Raw genomic sequence first — 21,077 nt, 5'->3', positions numbered from 1 at the left:
TTCATATTGTTATGAAATGCATGCTTTTAATTTTATTAGTTGCTATAATATTACCAGGAAAGGAAAGGCACAAAAGAAACCCCGGCTTTGACTTTCACCTTTGTTGCTTTCTAGCCTTAGATTACCTCTACACCAAACAGAAGGATAATATTTCTAGTATGTAACACTTTGGATATCTATTCACTAATTGTAAGTGATTATTAATTAGTTCACTTAACTGGCATTTATTTTGGGCCTATTATGTGTCAGCCAGTTTGACAGCTCATCAGTAACATTCTCATTTCATTGAGAAATAAGCCAGACATCACAAAGCAAATTTATGTCTTAGAACTGAGAAACACACTGCCCATCAATCTCTAGCTACTAAACTGTCAGTGTGGAACATTTGGATGCTTTCACCAGCATATAGGGCAAACCCACAGGCAGACAAATCATTTTACTGTTTTCTAAAAGCCACAGTAATTCAGCTCTTGCATTAGCTACTAATTGATGAGATTATTATTTTCTTTCAGTCTTAGCTGAAATAGAAAGTCTGCTAAGCCTTCTGTGGAGCTTTAGCCACAGCTGCAAGACACAGGCAAATTGCAGCTTGCAGGGACACAGTTAGATGCAAAGTCTGCCAAACAGCACACTAAAGGTAAAGGAAAAACTATTTTGTTTGATTATAACAAGGGCCTGTCAATATGGTTTGAATAAATGGTGAGTGGCTTGGTTAATTTTGGTTATATTTGCTTGAGTATAGGCAGCATTTCCCTCCCATTTACGTTCTCATAATTTTATATAGAAAACTGATAAGATCTAGACTGAGCCAGTTTCCTTGGCAACAGTTACTTTGGTGACCACTTAGCTTTTGTTGGAATCTACAGAAAATCATTAAAATGAAGGAGATCTACGACCACACTACAATGAAGTCAGTTACTCTCCAGTTACTGGGAAGTCAGTGGCTAACTATCAAAATAATGTTCCTGAGCACAGAGGTGAGCCAGGAGAGTTCCCCCTCTTGTGGAAATGGCCTCCTATATTGACTGCACTTTACAGTTAGTAGTGAAGTCTCTAGGTTCATTTCCAATCTGACTTTCTTTTTAATATCCTCTTCTGGAGAAATATTCAGAACTATAGGTTTCTGATATCTCAATGATGATGTTTGTCAATCAATAAGTTCATTGTATCATCAATGTAAATAAAAGTCTATTTTTTATGTTTTATCTGATTCGTGTCAACATTGCTGCTGTGTTTTATACAAAGCCATGTTAAGGTTGTTCTTGTTCAGTTACCAGAAGACCAAGAAGAATGAGAAAAATTCTCCTTTATCATCTTTTAAAACTTACTGTGAAGAGTAGATTAGGACAGAAAAATTGAAACACACAGGAAGCTCAGAAGGAGGCTCGTTAGGACAGTGTTGGCAAATTGGTAGCCTTTTAACTGGTTCATTGCAATTGCATAAAACTTCTAGACTGGATTTTTGATGAATTGTATCAGGTTCCTGTGTTAAAGCTAAGGATGCAAACATAGATGAACACACTGTATGTATCATCTCTTTACCTTTGATTGAGATATGAATGGTGTCTATATGTAGATGTGTATTTGTGTACATGTGTGTACATATGTGTGTATGTGTGAGGAATGGATCCAATTAGTCTTTAGTTACACACCTTGAAAATGCTATAGTTTTGTACTTCTTTATGATAGATATTAGTGTTTTCTTAGATATGAACTTAATTTATTGTAAAAATTAAAAACCTAAAGAAGAACATGATTCTGACTTTGTGCCAAGGGTTTTATACTGCTATTAGCAGTTGTGCTTAAATTAGTTAATGGCTGAAGGAAGAGTAAGTATACAGAGTAATGTGAGTAAGGTCGGATGTCCCTGATACCTATAGGTGACCAAGCTCTCACTAAGATACAGTGGGATAAATGCCTTGACTGGAGGTTACAGCTAAGAGGGATACAAAGGGAAAGCAGCAGTAGGTATATAGAGTTGTTTGCTTTGAAAAAATATAACACTTGATAGATTAGGAAGGAGATCCTAGGGTTACAGAGGGTAAAATCTTAACAGATCTGCTTTCTTTTTAAACAGTAAAAAGCTGAGATGAAAGAATGCATGTAGAACAGTGCTGAGCTCCTTCTGGAGGAGCACCCTCGTAGAGGCAAAGGGGAGGAGGGATAGGGATGATGGGATGGGGTGTTTATGGATGGGTAACCAGGAAGAGGGATATCATTTGAAATGTAAATGAATAAAATGATTAATTTTAAAGAAGGCAAGATTTTTGTTAGATTTCCTACCTTGTTCCTTGTTTAATACAGGCATTCTGTGTTCGCTTACTTGCCTATTTGAACTTTTGGAGACAAAGTCTCACTTTGCAATCTAGGCTGGCCTAGAAAGGGTATCACTTTGCAACTCAGCCTGGCTCAGAACTTACTGTGAATTTACAGGTCCTGAATTCATGGCAACCCTGAAGTGTCAGCCTATTGAATTCTGGGATTACAGGTGTCCATCCCTGTCTCTCCCTTCGTTTTTTGAAATGAGTATTTTACTATGTTGTCCAATCTCACCTTGACCTTCATAGCCCAGGGTGGCCTGGAAATTGCTTTTCTCCTGCATCATCATTCCAAGTATTGTAATTATAGTCATGAACCACCATACCTAGTCATAGGATTAAACATTTTAAAATACCATATTTAAACCCATGGTCTCTTTCCATTTGCCTAAGAATTTTATGAATTCATTGTTTTTAATAGCTATGTAGTACTCCATTGTGTAAATGTACCCCATTTTCTATATCCATTCCTCTGTTGAAGGACATCTGGGTTCTTTCCAGCTTCTGGCTATTATAATAAGGCTGGTATGAACATAGTGGAGCATTGGTTCTTGTTATATGTTGGAGCATCTTTTGGGTATATGCCCAGGAGTGATATAGCTGGGTCCTTAGGTAGTACTATGTCTAATTTTCTGAGAAACGGTCAGATTGATTTCCAGAGTGGTTGTACCAGCTTGCAATCCCACCAAAAATGGAGGAGTGTTCCTCTTTCTCCACATCCTCTCCAGCATTTGCTGTCACCTGAGTTTTTGACATTAGCCATTCTGACTGGTCTGAGGTAGAATCTCAGGGTTGTTTTGATTTGTGTTTCCCTGATGACTAAGGATGTTGAACATTTCTCTAAGTGCTTCTTGGCCATTCAGTATTCCTCAGATGAGAATTCTTCGTTTAGCTCTGTACCACATTTTAATAGGGTTTTTAGTTCTCTGGGGTCTAACTTCTTGAGTTCTTTGCATATATTGGATATTAGCCCTGTATTGAATGTAGGGTTGGTAAAGATCTTTTCCCAATCAGTTGATTGCCATTTTGTCCTATTGAGAGTACACTTTGCCTTACAAAAGCTTTGCAATTTTATGAGGTCCCATTTTACAATTGTTGATCTTAAAGTGTAAGCCATTGGTGTTCTGTTCAGGAAATTATCCCCTCTGCCCACGTGTTCGAGGCTCTTCCCCACTTTCTCTTCAGTGTATCTGGTTTTATGTGGAGGTCCTTGATCCACTTGGATTTGAGCTTTGTACAAAGAGATAAGAATGGATCGATTTGCATTCATCTACATGCTGACCTCTAGTTGAACCAGTACCATTTGTGGAAAATGCTGTCTTTTTTCCAGTGGATGGTTTTAGCTGCTTTGTCAAAGATCAAGTGACCATAGGTGTGTCGGTTCATTTCTGGGTCTTCAGTTCTGTTCCATTGATCTACCAGCCTGTCTCTGTACCAATACCATGCAGTTACTATCACTATTGCTCTGTAGTACAGCTTGAGGTCAGGGATGGTGATTCCCCAAAAGTCCTTTTATTGTTGAGAATAGTTTTCACTATCCTGGGTTTTTGGTTATTCCAAATAAATTTGTAAATTGCTCTTTCTAACCCTATGAATAATTAAGTTGGAATTTTGATGAGGACTGCATTGAATCTGTAGATTGCTTCTGGCAAGTTGTCCATTTTTACTACATTAATCCTGCCAATACATGAGCATGGAAGATCTTTCGATCTCCTGAGGTCTTCAAGTTGTTCTTTCAGGAACTTGAAGTTCTTGTCATACAGATCTTCCACTTGCTTGGTTAAATTCACATCAAGGTATTTTGTATTATTTGTGATTATTGTCAAGGGTATTATTTCTCTAATTTCTTTCTCAGCCCATTCATTCTTTACATTTAGGAAGTTTGCTTGAGTTAATTGTATATCCTGCATGTTTGCTGAAATGGTTTATCAGCTGTAGGAGTTCTCTGGTGGAATTTTTGGGGTCACTTAAGTATACTATTATATCATCCGCAAATACTGTTTTTTTTTGACTTCTTCCTTTCTAGTTTGTATCCCTTTGATCTCTTATTTCTGTCTAATTGCTCTGGCTAGAACTTTGAGCACTTTATTGAATAGATATGGAGAGTTTGGGGAGCCTTGTCTAGTCCCTGATTTTAGTGGGATTACTTCAAGTTTCTCTCCATTTAGTTTGATGTTGGCAACTGGTTTGCTGTATCTTGCTTTTACTACATTTAAGTATGGGTTTTCAATTCCTGACCTTTCTAAGACTTTTAACATGAAGGGATGTTGAATTTTGTCAAATGCTTTTTCTGCATCTAATTAAATGATCAAGTGTTTTTTTTCTTTGAGTTTGTTTATGTAGTAGATTATGTTGATGGATTTCCGTATATTGAACCATTCCTGCATCCCTGAGATGAAGTCTACTTGATCATGGTGAATGATTGTTTTGATATGTTCTTGGATTCAGTTTGTGTGAAATTTATTGAGTATTTTTGCATCAATATTTGTAAGGGAAACTGATCTGAATATCTCTTTTTTTGTTGAGTCTTTGTATTTCCTCTTTAAGGGCTTTTACCTATTTACCTGTATTCTCCTGCATTTTTTTAAAGGGAGTTCTTTATGTCCTTTTTAAAGTCCTCTATCATCATCATGAGATGTGATTTTAAATCAGGGTCTTGGTTTTCAGGTGTGATGGGGTATCCAGGACTTTCTCTGTTGGGAGAACTGGGTTCTAATGATGCCAAGTAGCCTTGGCTTCTGTTACTTATGTTCTTGTGGTTGCCTTTCACCATCTGTTTATCTGTAGTGTTAGTTGGTATTGCTGTCTCTGATTGGAGCTTGTCCCTCATGTGGACCTGTGAACGTGTGAACGTAGATGTGTCAGCACTCCTGGGGAGACCAGCTCTCTCCTCGGGGAGATTTGTGCATGGAGGGCTGTAGGACAGCCTTACCTCCAGGGCACAAGTGGAGACCAGAAGGATCCTGTCCCCAGACACTTTGCTGTTCTTGTTCCCTATGTGCTCCCTGTGGGACCCTCTTTGTACAACACTGAAGCAAAAATGATGATCTCACCTCTGGTCTTAGGAGTGAGAGCCCTCCTGGGAGACCAGCTCTATCTGTACGGGATTGACTGTGGCGGGCTGTGTGAGTCAGGCTTAGCTCCAGGATGCATATGAAGACCAGAAAGATCCTGTCCCTAGCTACTGAGCTGTTCCTATGCCCTGTGCGCTTCCGGTGCATCCTGCTTCCCCCCATATCATCTTTAGTTTTAATGGAATCAGTCTTCAACACTAAGTTGTAGTATTAATAAAAATATTTATTTGAATTCTGACCAAATTTTGCATTTGGGAATACTGTATACATAGCTATTAAGAAATGGTTTTAAATCGGCTAAAATCAGAAACTAGCTATCTTATATGGATGAATGAATGCCAAGAGAATACATATTATCATTGTATATAACAACACAGATGGGTGCATGTCACTGATCTAATCATGAAAAAAGCTTGATATTTCTAGTGAGTGCTTTTACTTCTAGAAAACAAATGGTTTTCCATTTCATATGTTGATACTATAGTGTAAATATGCTGCCACCCACTCAGGCTGTTTAAGGATGGCTCTGAGATCCATTAGTGGGCCATAAATATCATTTCTTTCCACTATGCATTGTCTTATTTATTCTAGCTTCCAACATAATTCACTAATTTTATGATAGTTTATAATATGTTGATTTTCTTCTCTGTTATGTTGTATAGAAAGAATAGATTTAAGACCCTCCATCTGCAGTAATTAATTAGAAACTTATATGATGTCAACAAGAATAGAGATACCCCAATCATAGCCTTTTGTGAGACATTTAGAAAAAATAAAATGTATTTGCTTTAATATTTGTATTTTTACAACTAGATTAGACGTTAAACTGGGGAGTTACTAGACGGAATCGAAAAGATGAGCTGAATTTGGTGCTATTTCTATAGTGATCTATTGTGTTGCAACATTTTACTCTATCAAGAAACACAGTAAAATAAATTTAAAAATCTATTGCTATATTATATTGTCTCAGCTCTATGATGCAATTCAGACTGGACCTCTCTCTAAGGACATGTGATGGCTCATAACATGCAGATGGATCTTCTAAACATGAGATGGCACACTCAACTTCAGAAATGTGACAGACCGAGGCTCTTCTTTATCCTTTACCTTCTTTCCTGCTTCAAGAATAAGATTCTCATCAAAGAAATATGTGGCAGAAAATAATAGAAAAACCGTTGCAGTATCATTGGTTTCCTTAGGATAAGCCACATTGGGGTTCAAGGTCTAACATGAAACTTTTCTATAATAAAACAAAATATAAAACAGTCTGTTTCCCCAAACTGGTGGACTAATCAGAAGCACTCTGTAAACCTTGTTATATACTCTATAAAGACTTGTCAGAATCCTTCAAGCAGTATATTCTGTGTTGTTTATTATCCATCTTTAGGTGAGTTGAAAGGCTGTTATAGTATAAAAGTTATTAATCCAATTCAAAATATTTGCATAGTTAGCCATTATGTCTTGTTTTGTTACAACTGGAGAATATAGACTAGGATTTATCATTTAGACAGACTAAAAGCCAGTATTTAATTTGACAGGAGATACAATGGTAAAAAAACCATGATAATTATTATTAAATTTCTCCCTGGCAAATCCATTCTCATTTTCAAAATATACCAGTTATTTTAATAACATAACCTGACATACAGCAAATAATGCAGTTGACCACTGATTAGAGCATTATTTTCAGACACAATACTGGATACTTCATCAATTCTTAGTAAAAATAGAAAAAAAAGTTTTCTTACCAAATTTGCGATGATATAATGGTAGCCTTTGACATGCTTCCCAACACTCACAATCTATGAATACAAGGAATGAGAAAAAATCAATTTAACTTTACTGAAACATTACTAAAACAGGAAAAGAACAGATGAATTTAAGGGGGAAAGAGATAGTCATAATATAAAAGGAGTCAGAGAAGAGGAAATTGGAGGATGGATTTGATTAAAACAGAGTCTAGTTATTCATGAAGTTCTTAATAAATGAAAAAAATTAACTAAAGCTAGTGAGGTAGATTACTGGTTAAAGATACTTGCTGTCAATTCTGATTAACTGAGTTTGATTCCCAGAACATACTTTGTTGAAGAAGAGAGAAAGCATTGCAAGTTGTCCTATGACCTCCATATATACACCATACACAAACAAAATAAGTTCAAAATTAATTAATTACTGTAGAATAATTTCTTATAGAAGTATGATGGTAAACATCACCATTTGACTTATACAAGTGGAAAATTTTAATAAGAACTCATAAATCACATCAAAATACAGTGTTAAAATAAAACTATTATTTTACATCCCTCATACTTTCTTAATTGCAAATGGTTTTTGCTACCCCTTTGGGAAAAAAAACAGAAACCAACTCTGTGTGTGTGTGTGTGTGTGTGTGTGTGTATATATATATATATATATATATATATATATATATATATATATATGTCAAGAAAGTACATTGGCACAGAAATAAAATCATTTTAGTTCAAAGAATTTACTCTTCAGTAAACATAAATATCAGATAGATGAAATAAAACAAAAGAATTCCATTGAGTGCAATTTGTTGATTATGTATGGATTGACATGCAGAGGACACTGCTAGGTCTCCTCATCAGGTGTACACAAACAAGTTCAATTAAGCACTGTGGAAATTAGGTGGAAGATGAAATGAAGATAATTAGTAGGAAGCCACTGGTTTCAGGGACTTCTAGATCTCCTAAGATGTGATGAACATATCGGCATTCAATCTAGCATCTCCAAATGAGAGCTTCAACCAACTTTTTCTGCCTGGACCCTTTTCAACTGAAGAGTGTTCATACATCCCCACTTTGTGTATAGACCTATGGAAGCATGTTTGCTGTTAATAATACCAGTCACTTGTGGCATGGTTCAAATTTTCTGACTTTGAGAACTCACTTTCAGTTTTGAAATTAAAATTCAAGCAATATCCCTTAAAATGCCCACCCCAAAGATAGTGTGCATTTGCATGCCTCTATTTTTATAATTATTTCTCAGATTCTGGATTTTGAAATCACTGTGTATGTTACAAATTTAAAATTTAATCTGCTTAAAGTAAACTGTGATAACTCCTATTAAAGATGACTCCATTAACATACTGTATGCAGACCAAGACAAAGCACACTCAATGAATACTAATGAATAGTTAGTACATATTTTCCTACTCCATTTTGATGGTGTTCTCTACAGTATTCTGGTTTTACATAGGACCTGAGCTCTGACCTGTTATTTAGTCTGATCATAACATAAAGTTTCTCTTTCTGGGTGAGCATTGAATTCCATATAAACTCATCTCATCTGTTATCTACCTATATTGTAGTCATATTTTGTTCTTATCCATAGAAGATTTATGTTACTTATGTTTATGTATAAATTTATGACATTTTACATAAAATGTCATACCTGGATTATAATTACCCATCAAATCAAAATGCTTTGTGAATCTTGCCACAAAGGTGAAGAAAAACAATATACTGACAGAACTATAAAGAAAAATCAATAAAGAGATGTCCCAGTTTGCTTTCTGTTTCTACAATAAAGAATATAATCAAAAGCAAGTTTTGAAAGAAAGGGTGTATTTGATTTAGAGGTTACAGTTAATCATCAAGGAAGCCAAAACAGGACTAAGGTAGGAATCTTGAGATAGGAATTGAAGCAGAGGACAGGTATTGATTACAGGCATACTTTCCATGGCTTGCTCATCCTGCTTTCTCATACATCTCAGGGTCATCTGCCCAGGAATGGTATCACCCCTGGCGGTCTAGGTACTCCCCCATTATTCAAGAAAACACTCTACATATTTGTCTACAGGTCAATTTGATGAGTCATTTTCTAATTGAAGTTCTTTCTTTCCAGATGACTATATCAAGCGGACACAAATCTAACAAGCATTGGAGACATTTACTGAGTTGTTATATTGGGTGTGACTGAGTGACTGAACATAGACCGAGCAAGGCAAGATCATATTATATTCTGGACATTTCTGGAAGATCCAGTGCTATAGGCATCAATAGGGAATACTTGGTAACAGATACTTACAGAAGAAGTTCATATACTTGAACTGAGTTTGAACAGATTTCTGCCATTTGGCCTCAGCTAGCTCTGCTGTCAGTCAGCAAGCAATTCTGTATTTCTTTCTGCTTAGTATATTTTCCTCTTTTGTGGTTATCAAAATCTCTTTGCACACTCTATAAGCCTCAGGCCTACCCTACTTTTGCATTCCTATATAGTCAGCTTGTGATGTTCATGTTATTGCAGTCAAAACCATTTACCAATATTTTAAAAATCTATTTAAGGTATAAACTCTAGTATTACAGTACATGGAACTCCTAAAAATTTGGTCCTAGTCACTCATAGCAAAACATTTAACCCTAGATTATTAGCAAAGCACTACAAATAGCTAAAGCTTGTCTATGTATTTTTAAAGGTTAAAGTCTCATCAAACTACAAGGAAACAACGGAACAAAATACTGGAAGAAAAATCCTGCAGAATGTGATAAGCATTGACACCTGGAGACTGAGAGCCTTAGAAAGTGTATGTCTTAAGATACTCACTGAAAGGTGCTAGAGAGAAACAAATACTTCTTTAGAAGTATCTATTATACTGGTCAAATGATTCAGTTGTAAAACCAGGTATATGAATATGACCAAGTAGGTATCATAAGTTCATGTCTGATATTGATGTGGTAAATGGTAATTAGTGCAACTCCTAATTAACTTTTAATGCCTTGAAAATTTATACCTTTGTACCCTCAGATTGATGCTACTCTCAGACCTCATCAGAGGAGTCTGGACAAGTTGTCATGAGTTAACACAGAAACTCACAACAGGTCAAAGTGAAGAGAATAAATATCTGTGGTGTGTTCAACCATAAGTAGGACATCTATATCATAACTTTTTCCCAAAGGCTAAGAAACCATTCATAAAGAGGGGGCAAGTTTATAAGAGCCAGAATTTAGGGAGTACCAGACAGAAACAGTGTTTTGTGGATTTGATAGGACCACTTTACTCATGAATTCAGAACACCTGTGGTTTCTTGCTCAAGACCTGGACAGGATCAAGCCTTTCTAGACTTTCTAGAATGGAGGGGGTAGGAGATCACAAGTTCCCACTCCAGCTGAGGTGGTACTGGCAGTTGATAGCTTCTGGGAAAGTTAGTTTTCCCTAAGCGTGTATGATCTTTCCTAGGTAGATGATTCTCCATTGAAGGGCTCTGAATCCATGGGTATATAGTCAGCACACACTGGACTTAGTGAGAAAAAAAACAACAAGAAGCTGAGGGTGTCAGGGAAGGAAGATGGATACAATAGGAACTAGAGTGAGAAAAATGGGAAAATATCAAAATTCATTGTATACATGACTCAAGTATTCAAAGAATCAAAAAAATATTAAAAAGGAAAAAAGGTAGTTAAAGTCAATACAATTTTCTAAAGCATTAGCATAATATTTATGTTTTGATGCATAAAGTGACTAAGTTTTGGCCTTCAATTCTTAGCCAGACTTAATTCAAAGCTTTTATGTATCAATGGTTAATAAAGCACTCTGAAGTTCTTCCATGAAGGGTTCTGTACATTATCTCAAACCATTACTATAATGTTCTGAATGCTATACCAAGCAATGTCTTCGGCTAAAGGCACACAATAGCACACTTAAGTGTGCTATTTGTTTATCCTTTATTGTGATCTTATCAATTAGGTAGGAAGTTCTCCTCCAGATGTCATTCTCTGTCAGAGAACACAGTGATGCAGAGATGGTAAATGCCTTATGTGGCCATGGTTCTGAGACTATGCTGATGCATACTAGAAAATACTGCAAGAACAGTGCATCTAATATTTTCCATAAATATCTGTGGATGTTCACTCTCAAGATGCTTCAAAACATTTTACTTAAAAAACAAAACCTTTAATTTATTTCATCTTCATCAACACACAAATACATGACAGGCAGCCTTCACAAACAAACTACTGACTGAAATTACAAGTGTTTTAAGGCATATCAAAATTTTAAGACTTGGAATATACAAATGAGAAGAGAATAAAGTGCCCAAAGAAAAATTAGTTTGAGCAGTGTGAAAAGAAGTTAGTAGAAAATGGGATATAGGCATCTAAGATAGCTCTTTTAAAAGAAAGTGTATCTCTGTGTTGTGTATATGTTTGAATTTTCTTCCCTTCTTGGAGGTGATATCAAGATTATAAAAATTTCTAACTGGGAATAATTTTTTTCATGAAGAGAAGGAAATGTAAAGTTGTGTATAAGTCAATTTTCTCTCACAGGAAGTTTTTCAAAATATCCAAATGACTTTCATGAAGGAAATATAGGGTCTGTCACCTGAACATTCTATTCTCTCTTACTTCTCAATTATATATTTCTTTCATATTTTCTTGGATGGATAGCAGACAAGTAAAATGCAGAGAGCTAGATTCAGAAAAGGTTCCAGGTTTCGATGGAGCACCAGGTCAGATAAAGTTTAAGAGGTGTTTTTTTGCTATAGCAGTTTTTATGGTTTTTATTAGGATAAAGAACTGTACATTTATGTCTCAAAACTAGAGCACATACTTTTGTTAAACTTTTTATATGTGGTTAAACATTAGCTGAAGCCTTTGTTACTATAGCCTCACCCTTCACTAATTTCTTCCCTTAGCTTACACAATCATCCCAGATTTTATGCCATTTTATCATTGTGGCCACATTTTCTCATTTCCCTCCAGAGACCATTATAATTTCAACAATAATCCTTTAAACCATTTGAAGTTTATATGAAATAACTTATTTTATTGTTTGTTGAGTAGAACTTTCCTTGCTATTTAGTAACTTACGAAATAACATTGTAATCAAGCATTTTCTAATTTGCATATGCACAATCATCTTTAATAGATGGAGGTGGGGTTAATTAACTATGTAACACATATGGCCCCAGAGTCATCATCTTTGTTTTTATTTCAGTAGGATATTTTTTCATTTGAGTACACTGGGGCCTTTTATTATTAGTGTGTCAGGTAATTAAGTAAAAGATAATGGAACATGTAAGCAGATGTATAGTAACAGCAAATGAGAACTGAACTGAGTGCCTTCTCCCTTAGGGCTAGGTTTCATGATATGAGAAGGTTCCATGTAAGGTTTTAAAGGAGAAATACAATCCACATCCATACCTAGCTACGATGCTTATGAAGTACATTAAGGGCCAGCATGAAGAGAGCCCTACTAATGTAGTAGTGGCACCATACCTTGGAGGCAACAACAGCTCTCTAATTGGACTTAAGACATTCCCACCATGATGGGTACCATGCCTGCAAGTAAAGACCAGTTAAATAACCAGTAGTAGTGAAATCATGGTTATTGGAGGAGAATCTAGAACCACTAATTTACTAAACCATCATAATATCTAATAACAATCTATAAACAATTGTTCTTTTAATGACAGATAAGTGTAGTCTTCACCCTTCATCAAGAAAACTTCTTTTTGCAACAGAGACTGCTACAGAAAACCACAGTTAAATAGGAGGCAGAGCTATGTAACCTACACAACCTAAGGCTCATGGAACATTGTACAAGAGGAGGTCGAAAGATCTTAAGAGTTAGAGGATCAGGGAGTTTGCTGTGTAACATTAGAAGTGACGTCAGTAAAGTCTCACTAACATGGCTACTACTCAAACATGAGATGAACATGGAAAAAAACCAATGAACATGTCTAACTACATGGGGGAAATGCCCGTGAGGTCTCAATCCTACACAAAATCTATAGGCAACTGAAGAAAGCTGGGAGCAGGAGGAAAGGTCTTCCTCAGGAAAGAGCACACTAACTGGGAGTTCAGTGCCAAGCAATCAGCCCTTAAAATATATGCACAAGTAACATTATGTGAACTCAACAGGCTAAATCTGGAAATACTTATGTATATACAAGCACACACATATGAGAGAGACAAACATACACATTCACACACATACACTTATATACACACAGAGGGAGAGAGAGGGGGGAGAGGATTGAGAGAGAGAGGAAGAGAGGAGGGAGAGAGAGGAGAGAGAGGAAATCCCATAGAGGTTAAAAACAATTGCTGTTCTTGCAGAGGACATAGGTTTAGTTTCCAGTATCTACAGGACAGCTTATAACCACCAGTAACTCTAGTTCTATATTCATGGCAAAACACTCAAATATGTATTTTTAAAGCTATTTTATACATTTCCATGAATTACATATATTACTGTTAAAATTGCTAAAAGAATTTTCTTTTAAACAAAGCATAGTTAGCTGGACATATAGCTCAGTGGTAAAGAGTATGTATTGCTCTTAAAGCAGACCCAAGTATAGGTCCTAGCACCCATATCAAGTGGCTTACAATTGATCTACACCTCCATCTCCAGGAGATCCAGGACCTCTGGATTTTGCACACACACACACACACACACACACACACACACACACACACACACAATTATAAAAGAACAAAAGCCTAGCTGGATCAATTACACTTCTCAAATTCTTAACAAAAAAAATGGAAGCTATGAATCCCCAAATTAAATAAATAACATGAAGCTTGGCAGAAGGAACACTTAGTAGATGAATTAGTAAATATTTTATCTTTACTATTTGATTTTAATTAGTTATCTGTTTGTTTATTACAATTTGCTCTCATTTCTCCTTGGTCCTTACCTCAAGACTCTTGCCCTGATGCCCTGCCACCTGTTTTTGACACTGACATGGAGGAGATATGCCCTGATGTCTCATTCCCACACTTATACTCAGTATTGAACACTCTTTGTCCAGTTTTTTTTTTAACCTGGGAGCTTCTAATTCATTACACAACAGTTTGATTTTATCCTTTGAACACCTTTGCTTGTTGGATACATTGTTTGTGCTGCTCTGTTTTTCCTTTAAGTTCCTTTATAGAACAGATTGATATTGATTTAACTCAGAGACAAGGGATAGAAACTAGCAGATATAAGATAAGTATGTGGCACATAAATTAACAGATGGAAGAGTGATGCTTACAAGTATAAGTGGAAAATAAGAAGCTTGTAAGGCAGAGGCAGGAAACCCTTTTTTGCTTTATTTGCATTATATTAGCATATTATATATATTAATATACAGTTGTATTATATCATAAACACATAATAAAATGAATATACTTTCTACTGTGAGTTCTGCTTTCAAAGGGAAGGCTATTGAGCAGTGCAGATGTATTTAAGCTATACTTTAGATATAGGTAGGGATACTTGGCTGAGAAAAGGTTAAATAATAAGTAAACTATAAATTTTATTATTGGCTAGTCCTTTGCCAGTCAAGCTCAAATAGAAAGGAAAAAATGTTGAGGTCAGTTAAACAACAGTGTTCACTTGTTTCTGCTTCCTGACTGTGGATACATTATGGTCACCTGTGTCAGGCTCCTGCCTATGTTCCGGCCATGCTGGACTGTATCACTTCATACTATAAACCGAAGCAAATCCTTCCTTAAGCTGCTTTGGCCAGGCATGTTGTTACAGCAACGGGAAAAAGAAGCTAATGTAATTTGCTTTTTGTTAGCTTGTGTTTTCAACATTTGATGAGCAAGTTTCCTGTTTCCTATTTAATGACTGATACTTTAAATTATTCTTTAAACCATAGTGAATATTCTGGGGAAGCTGTTTCTGATTTAAAACAGAACTTATTCATCTAAATCATCAAGCAGGTTTTACTTTATTATTTTAAAAGAATTGTTCTTTGGATTCCAATAACTGCTCTATAGGAAAAGCAACACTTTGAGCCTACCTTTATCCTGGATTTTTCAATATTTTCAAGATAAAAGGAGATTCATTCAAGCAAATACACTCTTCTTCTTCCTAGACTCCTGTTATCATAAGCCATGGCTGCAGTTAATACTAGAAAATTCCTTTTTCTTCTACCCTCACCAATTAGCACCAGTTAGCACTAATCTGACTGATATATTAAAGGTTTGATTTTTATTCCTTTTATTTATTTTTTATGAAACCAACAAACTTATTGCAGTATAATGGTACCTTAACATTCAAGTCAATTTAGCCAAAAAGTAAGCTTAATGAAGAAAAACTACCATTCTTAGCATAACTTCATGTCTTTTGAGTTCCTCTTACTTTGTGTATGTTCTAAGTGAGCATACCCTGATAGGCAAAGGGGTTCTACCAGAAAACAAAAGCATCATCTTCCTTCCAGTACAGTGTGGGACATTGCATGATAGGATTCCCTAACAGTGCTCTTTTCTTCAGAAACTTTATTCATTCTTGTGTATCACTTATTGTTACCTCAGTATGTGGAAAACAAATTCTTTCTGCTTTTCTACCAGAACAACAAACTAAAATGTATAGGTTTCTCATCAGTTTTCCAGGTGAGATTCTGGACAAGGAAGCCTTTGAGGTAATTGCAGGCTTGCTACTAGCACCTCACGTTCTATTGGGTGCTCTAACTGTAAACACATATTGAAGATGTCTCTTTTCCAGTCTTCAAGTGAGGCCCATTCAGACTTCCATTGAACAGTTATTTTTGGTGCCTGAGGATGTACTGGTTAGTAATGTGCTCTGCTTTGATGGCTAGAATTTCAATAGGCAAGCACTCAAGTGATGCCATTAGAACTCAGCTTTTCTGTTTGCCAGTCTTCACAGCTTCTACCTTGGCCAATGGTCTATTTTACTATCTTATTGAATCCTGTAGATTCATCTCCATTTCCTCTTCTTTCCCAGAAAGGCATCTGGCTGTCAGTACTTCCATGTGGGAAATTGCTGATAGGATTTCTTAGCTATCGTATTTTGCAATCTTTCATCTGGCCTATCCTTTCTTTTCCTTGAGTATGAAAAATTCAATTTCTTCCCTTTTGTTTCCCATGCATAGGAAAATCCTAATGTATTTTACAATATAGGAAATTGTATTTTTCTTCTATAAAGCATTCCTGACTTGTAGCATACTTAGTCACCTTGTCTTCTGAGTTCTTTCCCTATTTCATATTTCTTTTCAGATACTATTAAACGCTCCAATAATTATTTTACATTTTTGGGTGCCTGGCCTGAGTGGAAGTCAGGAGTAGGGACCATTTGTCTTCATTTGTCCAGTATACAGAGTTTAAATAAGTACAAGAGATGTTGACTGCATAGCTGTCTGTCTACTGAATCAGCTCATTCACATCCAAAGTCAACATCTCTAACAAATATCTGCCACAGTGATGTCTCTTTCTTATAGGTGGATTGCTTTCCCTTTTCTATGTGCTCCCTTTTAGTTTGTTCTGATTTTTTCTTTTCTTTTTTCTTTCTCTTTTTTGCATTGGTGTAAATAAAATGATCACTAGGTAGGCACTGAAATGATCCATATGAAACACATAGTCAGGCTTTACAATATTTTTACAATATCTTTAATCCTTTATTAAATGGAAGTGATTCAAGGGGGAGATGAGGTAGATAGGTAGAGTTTTATATGCTATAATATCTAATATTTAAAAATTGTAAGAATTTGTATATATATCCTCTAGACATCCAGCTTTTATACTTTAATGATGTTATAAATTTGACTTTTTGTCCATGATTCTTTCTAGGAGTTCAATCTTCCCTTAGGTGGTGCTAGGTATGAATAGCAATATAATGATTAGAATAAATCAATTTGTCCAACATCATATTTCTTCTCCTCTATACAAACGTCCACACTTGTGTTGAGGGTGCTTCTCGTTCTCTAGTTGATCTTGCCTCAGGGTAGGATGTTTGTCCTTTGGGAACATAATAACCTTTCAGGACATCAATAATGGATTTTTGTCTTTTTCTTTTTCCAAATTAGTTGGCAAACAGAATTAGAAGGCCATCCATGTACAGCTTCTGAGATACATATGCTGTTAAGTAGGACACTCATTTTTTTGGTCTCACTTCGTGAAACCAGCAACACTGTAGAAGGAAGAGCCAATTACAACCAAGGGATGTGACTAAGAGGGTGTCTGAGATGTCTGTGGACCAGCTGTTGAGTCATTTTTTCTTTATTCTTTTGTTAAGTATGTATTTGTATTTCAGAGTCTAAAGTCGGCATTTATAGTCTTCAGATAAATACTTGGATTCTTAAAGGCAAACATTTTATGAAAAAGAGTTAATAAAGTTTCAATTCTCTGATGCCTTCGATATCATCACCCATTCATAAGAACTAACATTTGTTGTGAAATCCAGGGTGTATATTTGTTAACCCCTGTAAACCAGGATTTTATAAAATTCTTTAAAAGTGTATTTTTGTGTATTTTAGCAAATGATTTTGGTGTAAATCTTAAGTTAACTAGAAGAAGACTAATGAGATAGTTGTGTTGGTAATGTGCTCTCTGAGCAAGCCTGAGAAAGGGAGGGACTTATACCTTCAGCACCAGCACAAGAGCCAGGTGCAGTGGTTGTGCATCTGTAACTCCTGTGCTGGGTGTCAGGGCCATAGACATAATGCACTTTCTAGAGCCGTTTGGCCTGCCAGATTGAGTGTGACCCAGGTAGACACTTAATGGTAATCTCTGGTTTCTACATGTATATGCAGGAATCAGTGTACCTGGACACACACACACACACACACACACACACACACACACACACACACCATTCCCTCACACACATATAAAACAAGCATAAAAAAAAAAAAAACCAAGCAAACAAAACCTAATGCAGACAAGCTAGATACCTCGGCAGGTGAAAGGACTTATTGCCAAGTGTGACACCCTAAGTCCAATGCCCAAGACCCAGATGGTAGAACAAAAAAACCTATTCAAAAGTTGTCTTCTGACTTTATGTGCATGATGCCACATGTATACATGCATATTTGTATGTGTGTCTACACATATAGATGTGGAAACATACACAAACACACCAATATAAAAAATCTTTAACTATATAAAAGTAGCCAAGCAGAATATAAAATATATCTCTAATACTTGGAACTTCTGGCCTTGTACACATGCAGACAGACAGACACACACACACACACACACATGCGCATGAGAAAAAGAGAAGGGGGAAATGAGGAATGGGGAGAGGGAAGAGAGAGAGAGACAAGAGAGACAGACAGAGAGAGAGAGAGAGAGAGAGAGAGAGAGAGAGAGAGAGAGAGAGAGAAGAAAAGAAAGACTGTTCAACAAGTATTTGAAGAATTAATAAGTACCATAGGTACCCAGGAATGTTTGTCTGCCTGTGTGCTTTGTTTGAAATTATGCCCTATGTGTAAATTTATATAGTGCTTCACCACTCAACACATGAGCTGACATACTTCTTATTAAATTTTATTTACAGGAAGCAGAGTTTGTTTTTTTTTTTTTAAATCATCCCAGTTCAGTTTACTGTGAAGTGGAGGAGGAAAAATTAAGCCTTAAGGAGATAATTAAGCTATACATTTTCAAAACAAAACCACACACAACAATAACAACAGCAACAAAATAGTCATTGACATTTCTTAACTATCTCTAAGAGAGTAAAAACACATCTGTGCTTTAAAGTTTTACAATCTGGTCTGTCTGATCCCAAGTGTCAGAGTTGTGTGTCCTGACCAAAGTGTTTCATGAACTGTAGGAATGCAACCTTCTAACTGCAGGGCCTCTTGCTTTTCCGTATTGGTGGGGAAGGTTTAGTAGGGAAGAGTGGAGGTCTTAGGACTATTTTGATGAGACTCATTTGTAAATATTTTAAACAAATTTAAAGGATTTATTATTTTTAGTTTTTGTTTATAAGATTTTTGCCCATAGATAGATAGATGATAGATAGATAGATAGATAGATAGATAGATAGATAGATAGAAAGAAAGAAATATCTGTGAACTGTGTCTCTACCTGGCTCCCCACTGAGACCAGAAGAGAGTGCCAAATTCCTTACTTGACCTGTAGAGTTGTGTGACATCATGAGGGTTCTAGGAACTGAACTCTATTCCTCTTTCAAGAGCAGCCAGTGGTTAAAAGCTGAGTTGTCTCCTTAGCCCCAACTGAACCAGTTTTTATTGTTTAAATTTTAGGTGAGATACAGTTTTGTTTTTTTGTTTTTGACCACTAGGTTAAACAAGGAAATGGGGGCAGGGAGAGTCAGACAGATCAGTGTTTCACTGATTTAATTATTGTGCTCAGGGTTTTAAAATAACGAACGTATGAAAATAACATGAAAATCTCTTGGCATAAACACCTCTTTTGATATGAAAACAATTTATCAACTCTAACCTTATGTCTTGTGTAAGAACAGTTTGTGTTCTTAACTCTAAGCATCTGTTTTGGATCCTGTAGTTTCAAAGTTTTGGTTTTTTTTTTTTTTTGAGTTGTTTTTGTTTTTCTGTTTTTTTTGTTTTTGTTTTTGTTTTAGGTGTGAATCTACTTGTTCTTTAAATTTAGAAGAGCAGAAATTATATTTTATTTGCTGGCTCGAGCAAGTGGCAATAAACTCAATTCAGTGTTTTGTTATATTTCTAGTGCCATGTGTGGCATAGTCAATGTTACATATACACGTTATTTTCATGTCGTTTCACTTAGAATGGGAATTGATGGTATCTTAAAACTATTTCTTTTCACATATTTGTTCTTACCTAAAAGACAAAATGACAGAAACCTTAAAACTCTTTATTTGGCTTCCACTTAAAATTCTAGAATGAGGTCATTGTGAAGAAGTAGAACAGATTCCCAGGGCTCTGCAAGTTTATCATGGTCAGACAGCAAATAGGACTGGAGCCGAAGTGATGGGCAAAATAATATTCCTGAGCACAGCTCGTGCTTTCCCCTGTGGAAGGAGCTGACGATGACCGGCTAAGCTTGGCTGCTGGGTAGACCATGTCTCAGAGATGTATGTCAAACTAGATTACAAGGACTCAAGCACAGAGGCATCCTCAAGCTGAGGCTTCCTTTGCTGTTTTCCTGGTTACATTTTGAAATGTTTCAAGTAGTCTATAGCTAACTGCTGCTTTAAATAGCAAAAACATTTATAAGAATGAGTCAGCTCATGTTATAAAATAATTTGGGAAACAAATACAAAAGAGAAAATGCTTTATGCACCACCATTCCCCATAAATATATCTTAAAATGACAATGTGTGACCTATTTGCATTAGGCTTTTGTAAACTGATACAAAATAAATGTCAAAGAAGCAATTATAGACAGCAAGCAAGGTGTGCTGGTTCTTCTAGAAATTCCAGAGCACACTTTGAATTTTCATTATGTGAATCTCCTGAGAGAGGGCTACCTTTTTCTACTTTAAAATTTTTATCTAAACAATCTTTATTGATTTCTTAAACATACATCATTGATATATTCAGTGTTATATTATGGTATTCAGACACATTTACATGGTGTGCTGATTAGTTCAGGATATGTAAGGTATCCTGAATCATGATCATTCTTATTTGTTTATGAGAAGAACACTCAAAATTATCTCCATGGCATAGAGCTTGTGGGCTGAGAGAGGAGAATAGAAGAATTCAAGTGATATGAAAACAGAAATGAGAAAAATGAGAAAAATGGAAAAGGATGGAGAGAGAGAGATCAGTCAAGAAGAGAATGAAGGGAAGAAGGATAAATTATACTAAGACTTTTAAAAGTCTTAAGGAATTATATCATTTTATATTTAACTTGTTATTTGTTTATATATGTATATGTATAGCTATACATGCATACACAAACATGCAAATGGACACATATCTGTTATCTATCTATCTATCTATCTATCTATCTATCTATCTATCTATCTATCTATC

The 21,077-nt window shown here is 35.7% G+C and overlaps 1 protein-coding gene across 3 annotated transcripts in view; it reads right to left on the bottom strand.

The window, feature by feature from the left end:
- Positions 1 to 21,077, bottom strand: part of Gria4 (glutamate ionotropic receptor AMPA type subunit 4) — a 368,088-nt gene that overhangs the window by 79,542 nt on the left and 267,469 nt on the right. For all 3 annotated transcript variants that reach the window (XM_028771312.1, XM_028771311.1, XM_028771310.1), the window contains exon 6: positions 7,141 to 7,194. In XM_028771312.1, the coding sequence (XP_028627145.1) occupies positions 7,141 to 7,194 (54 nt within the window). The remainder of the gene's footprint in view (positions 1 to 7,140; positions 7,195 to 21,077) is intronic.

Source organism: Grammomys surdaster, unplaced genomic scaffold (genome assembly GCF_004785775.1).
Source record: "Grammomys surdaster isolate TR1022 unplaced genomic scaffold, NIH_TR_1.0 206, whole genome shotgun sequence".
In the NCBI taxonomy this organism is placed as follows: domain Eukaryota; kingdom Metazoa; phylum Chordata; class Mammalia; order Rodentia; family Muridae; genus Grammomys; species Grammomys surdaster.
Note: the sequence above shows the minus strand (reverse complement) of the source record. Positions and strands in the feature narration are given on the sequence as shown.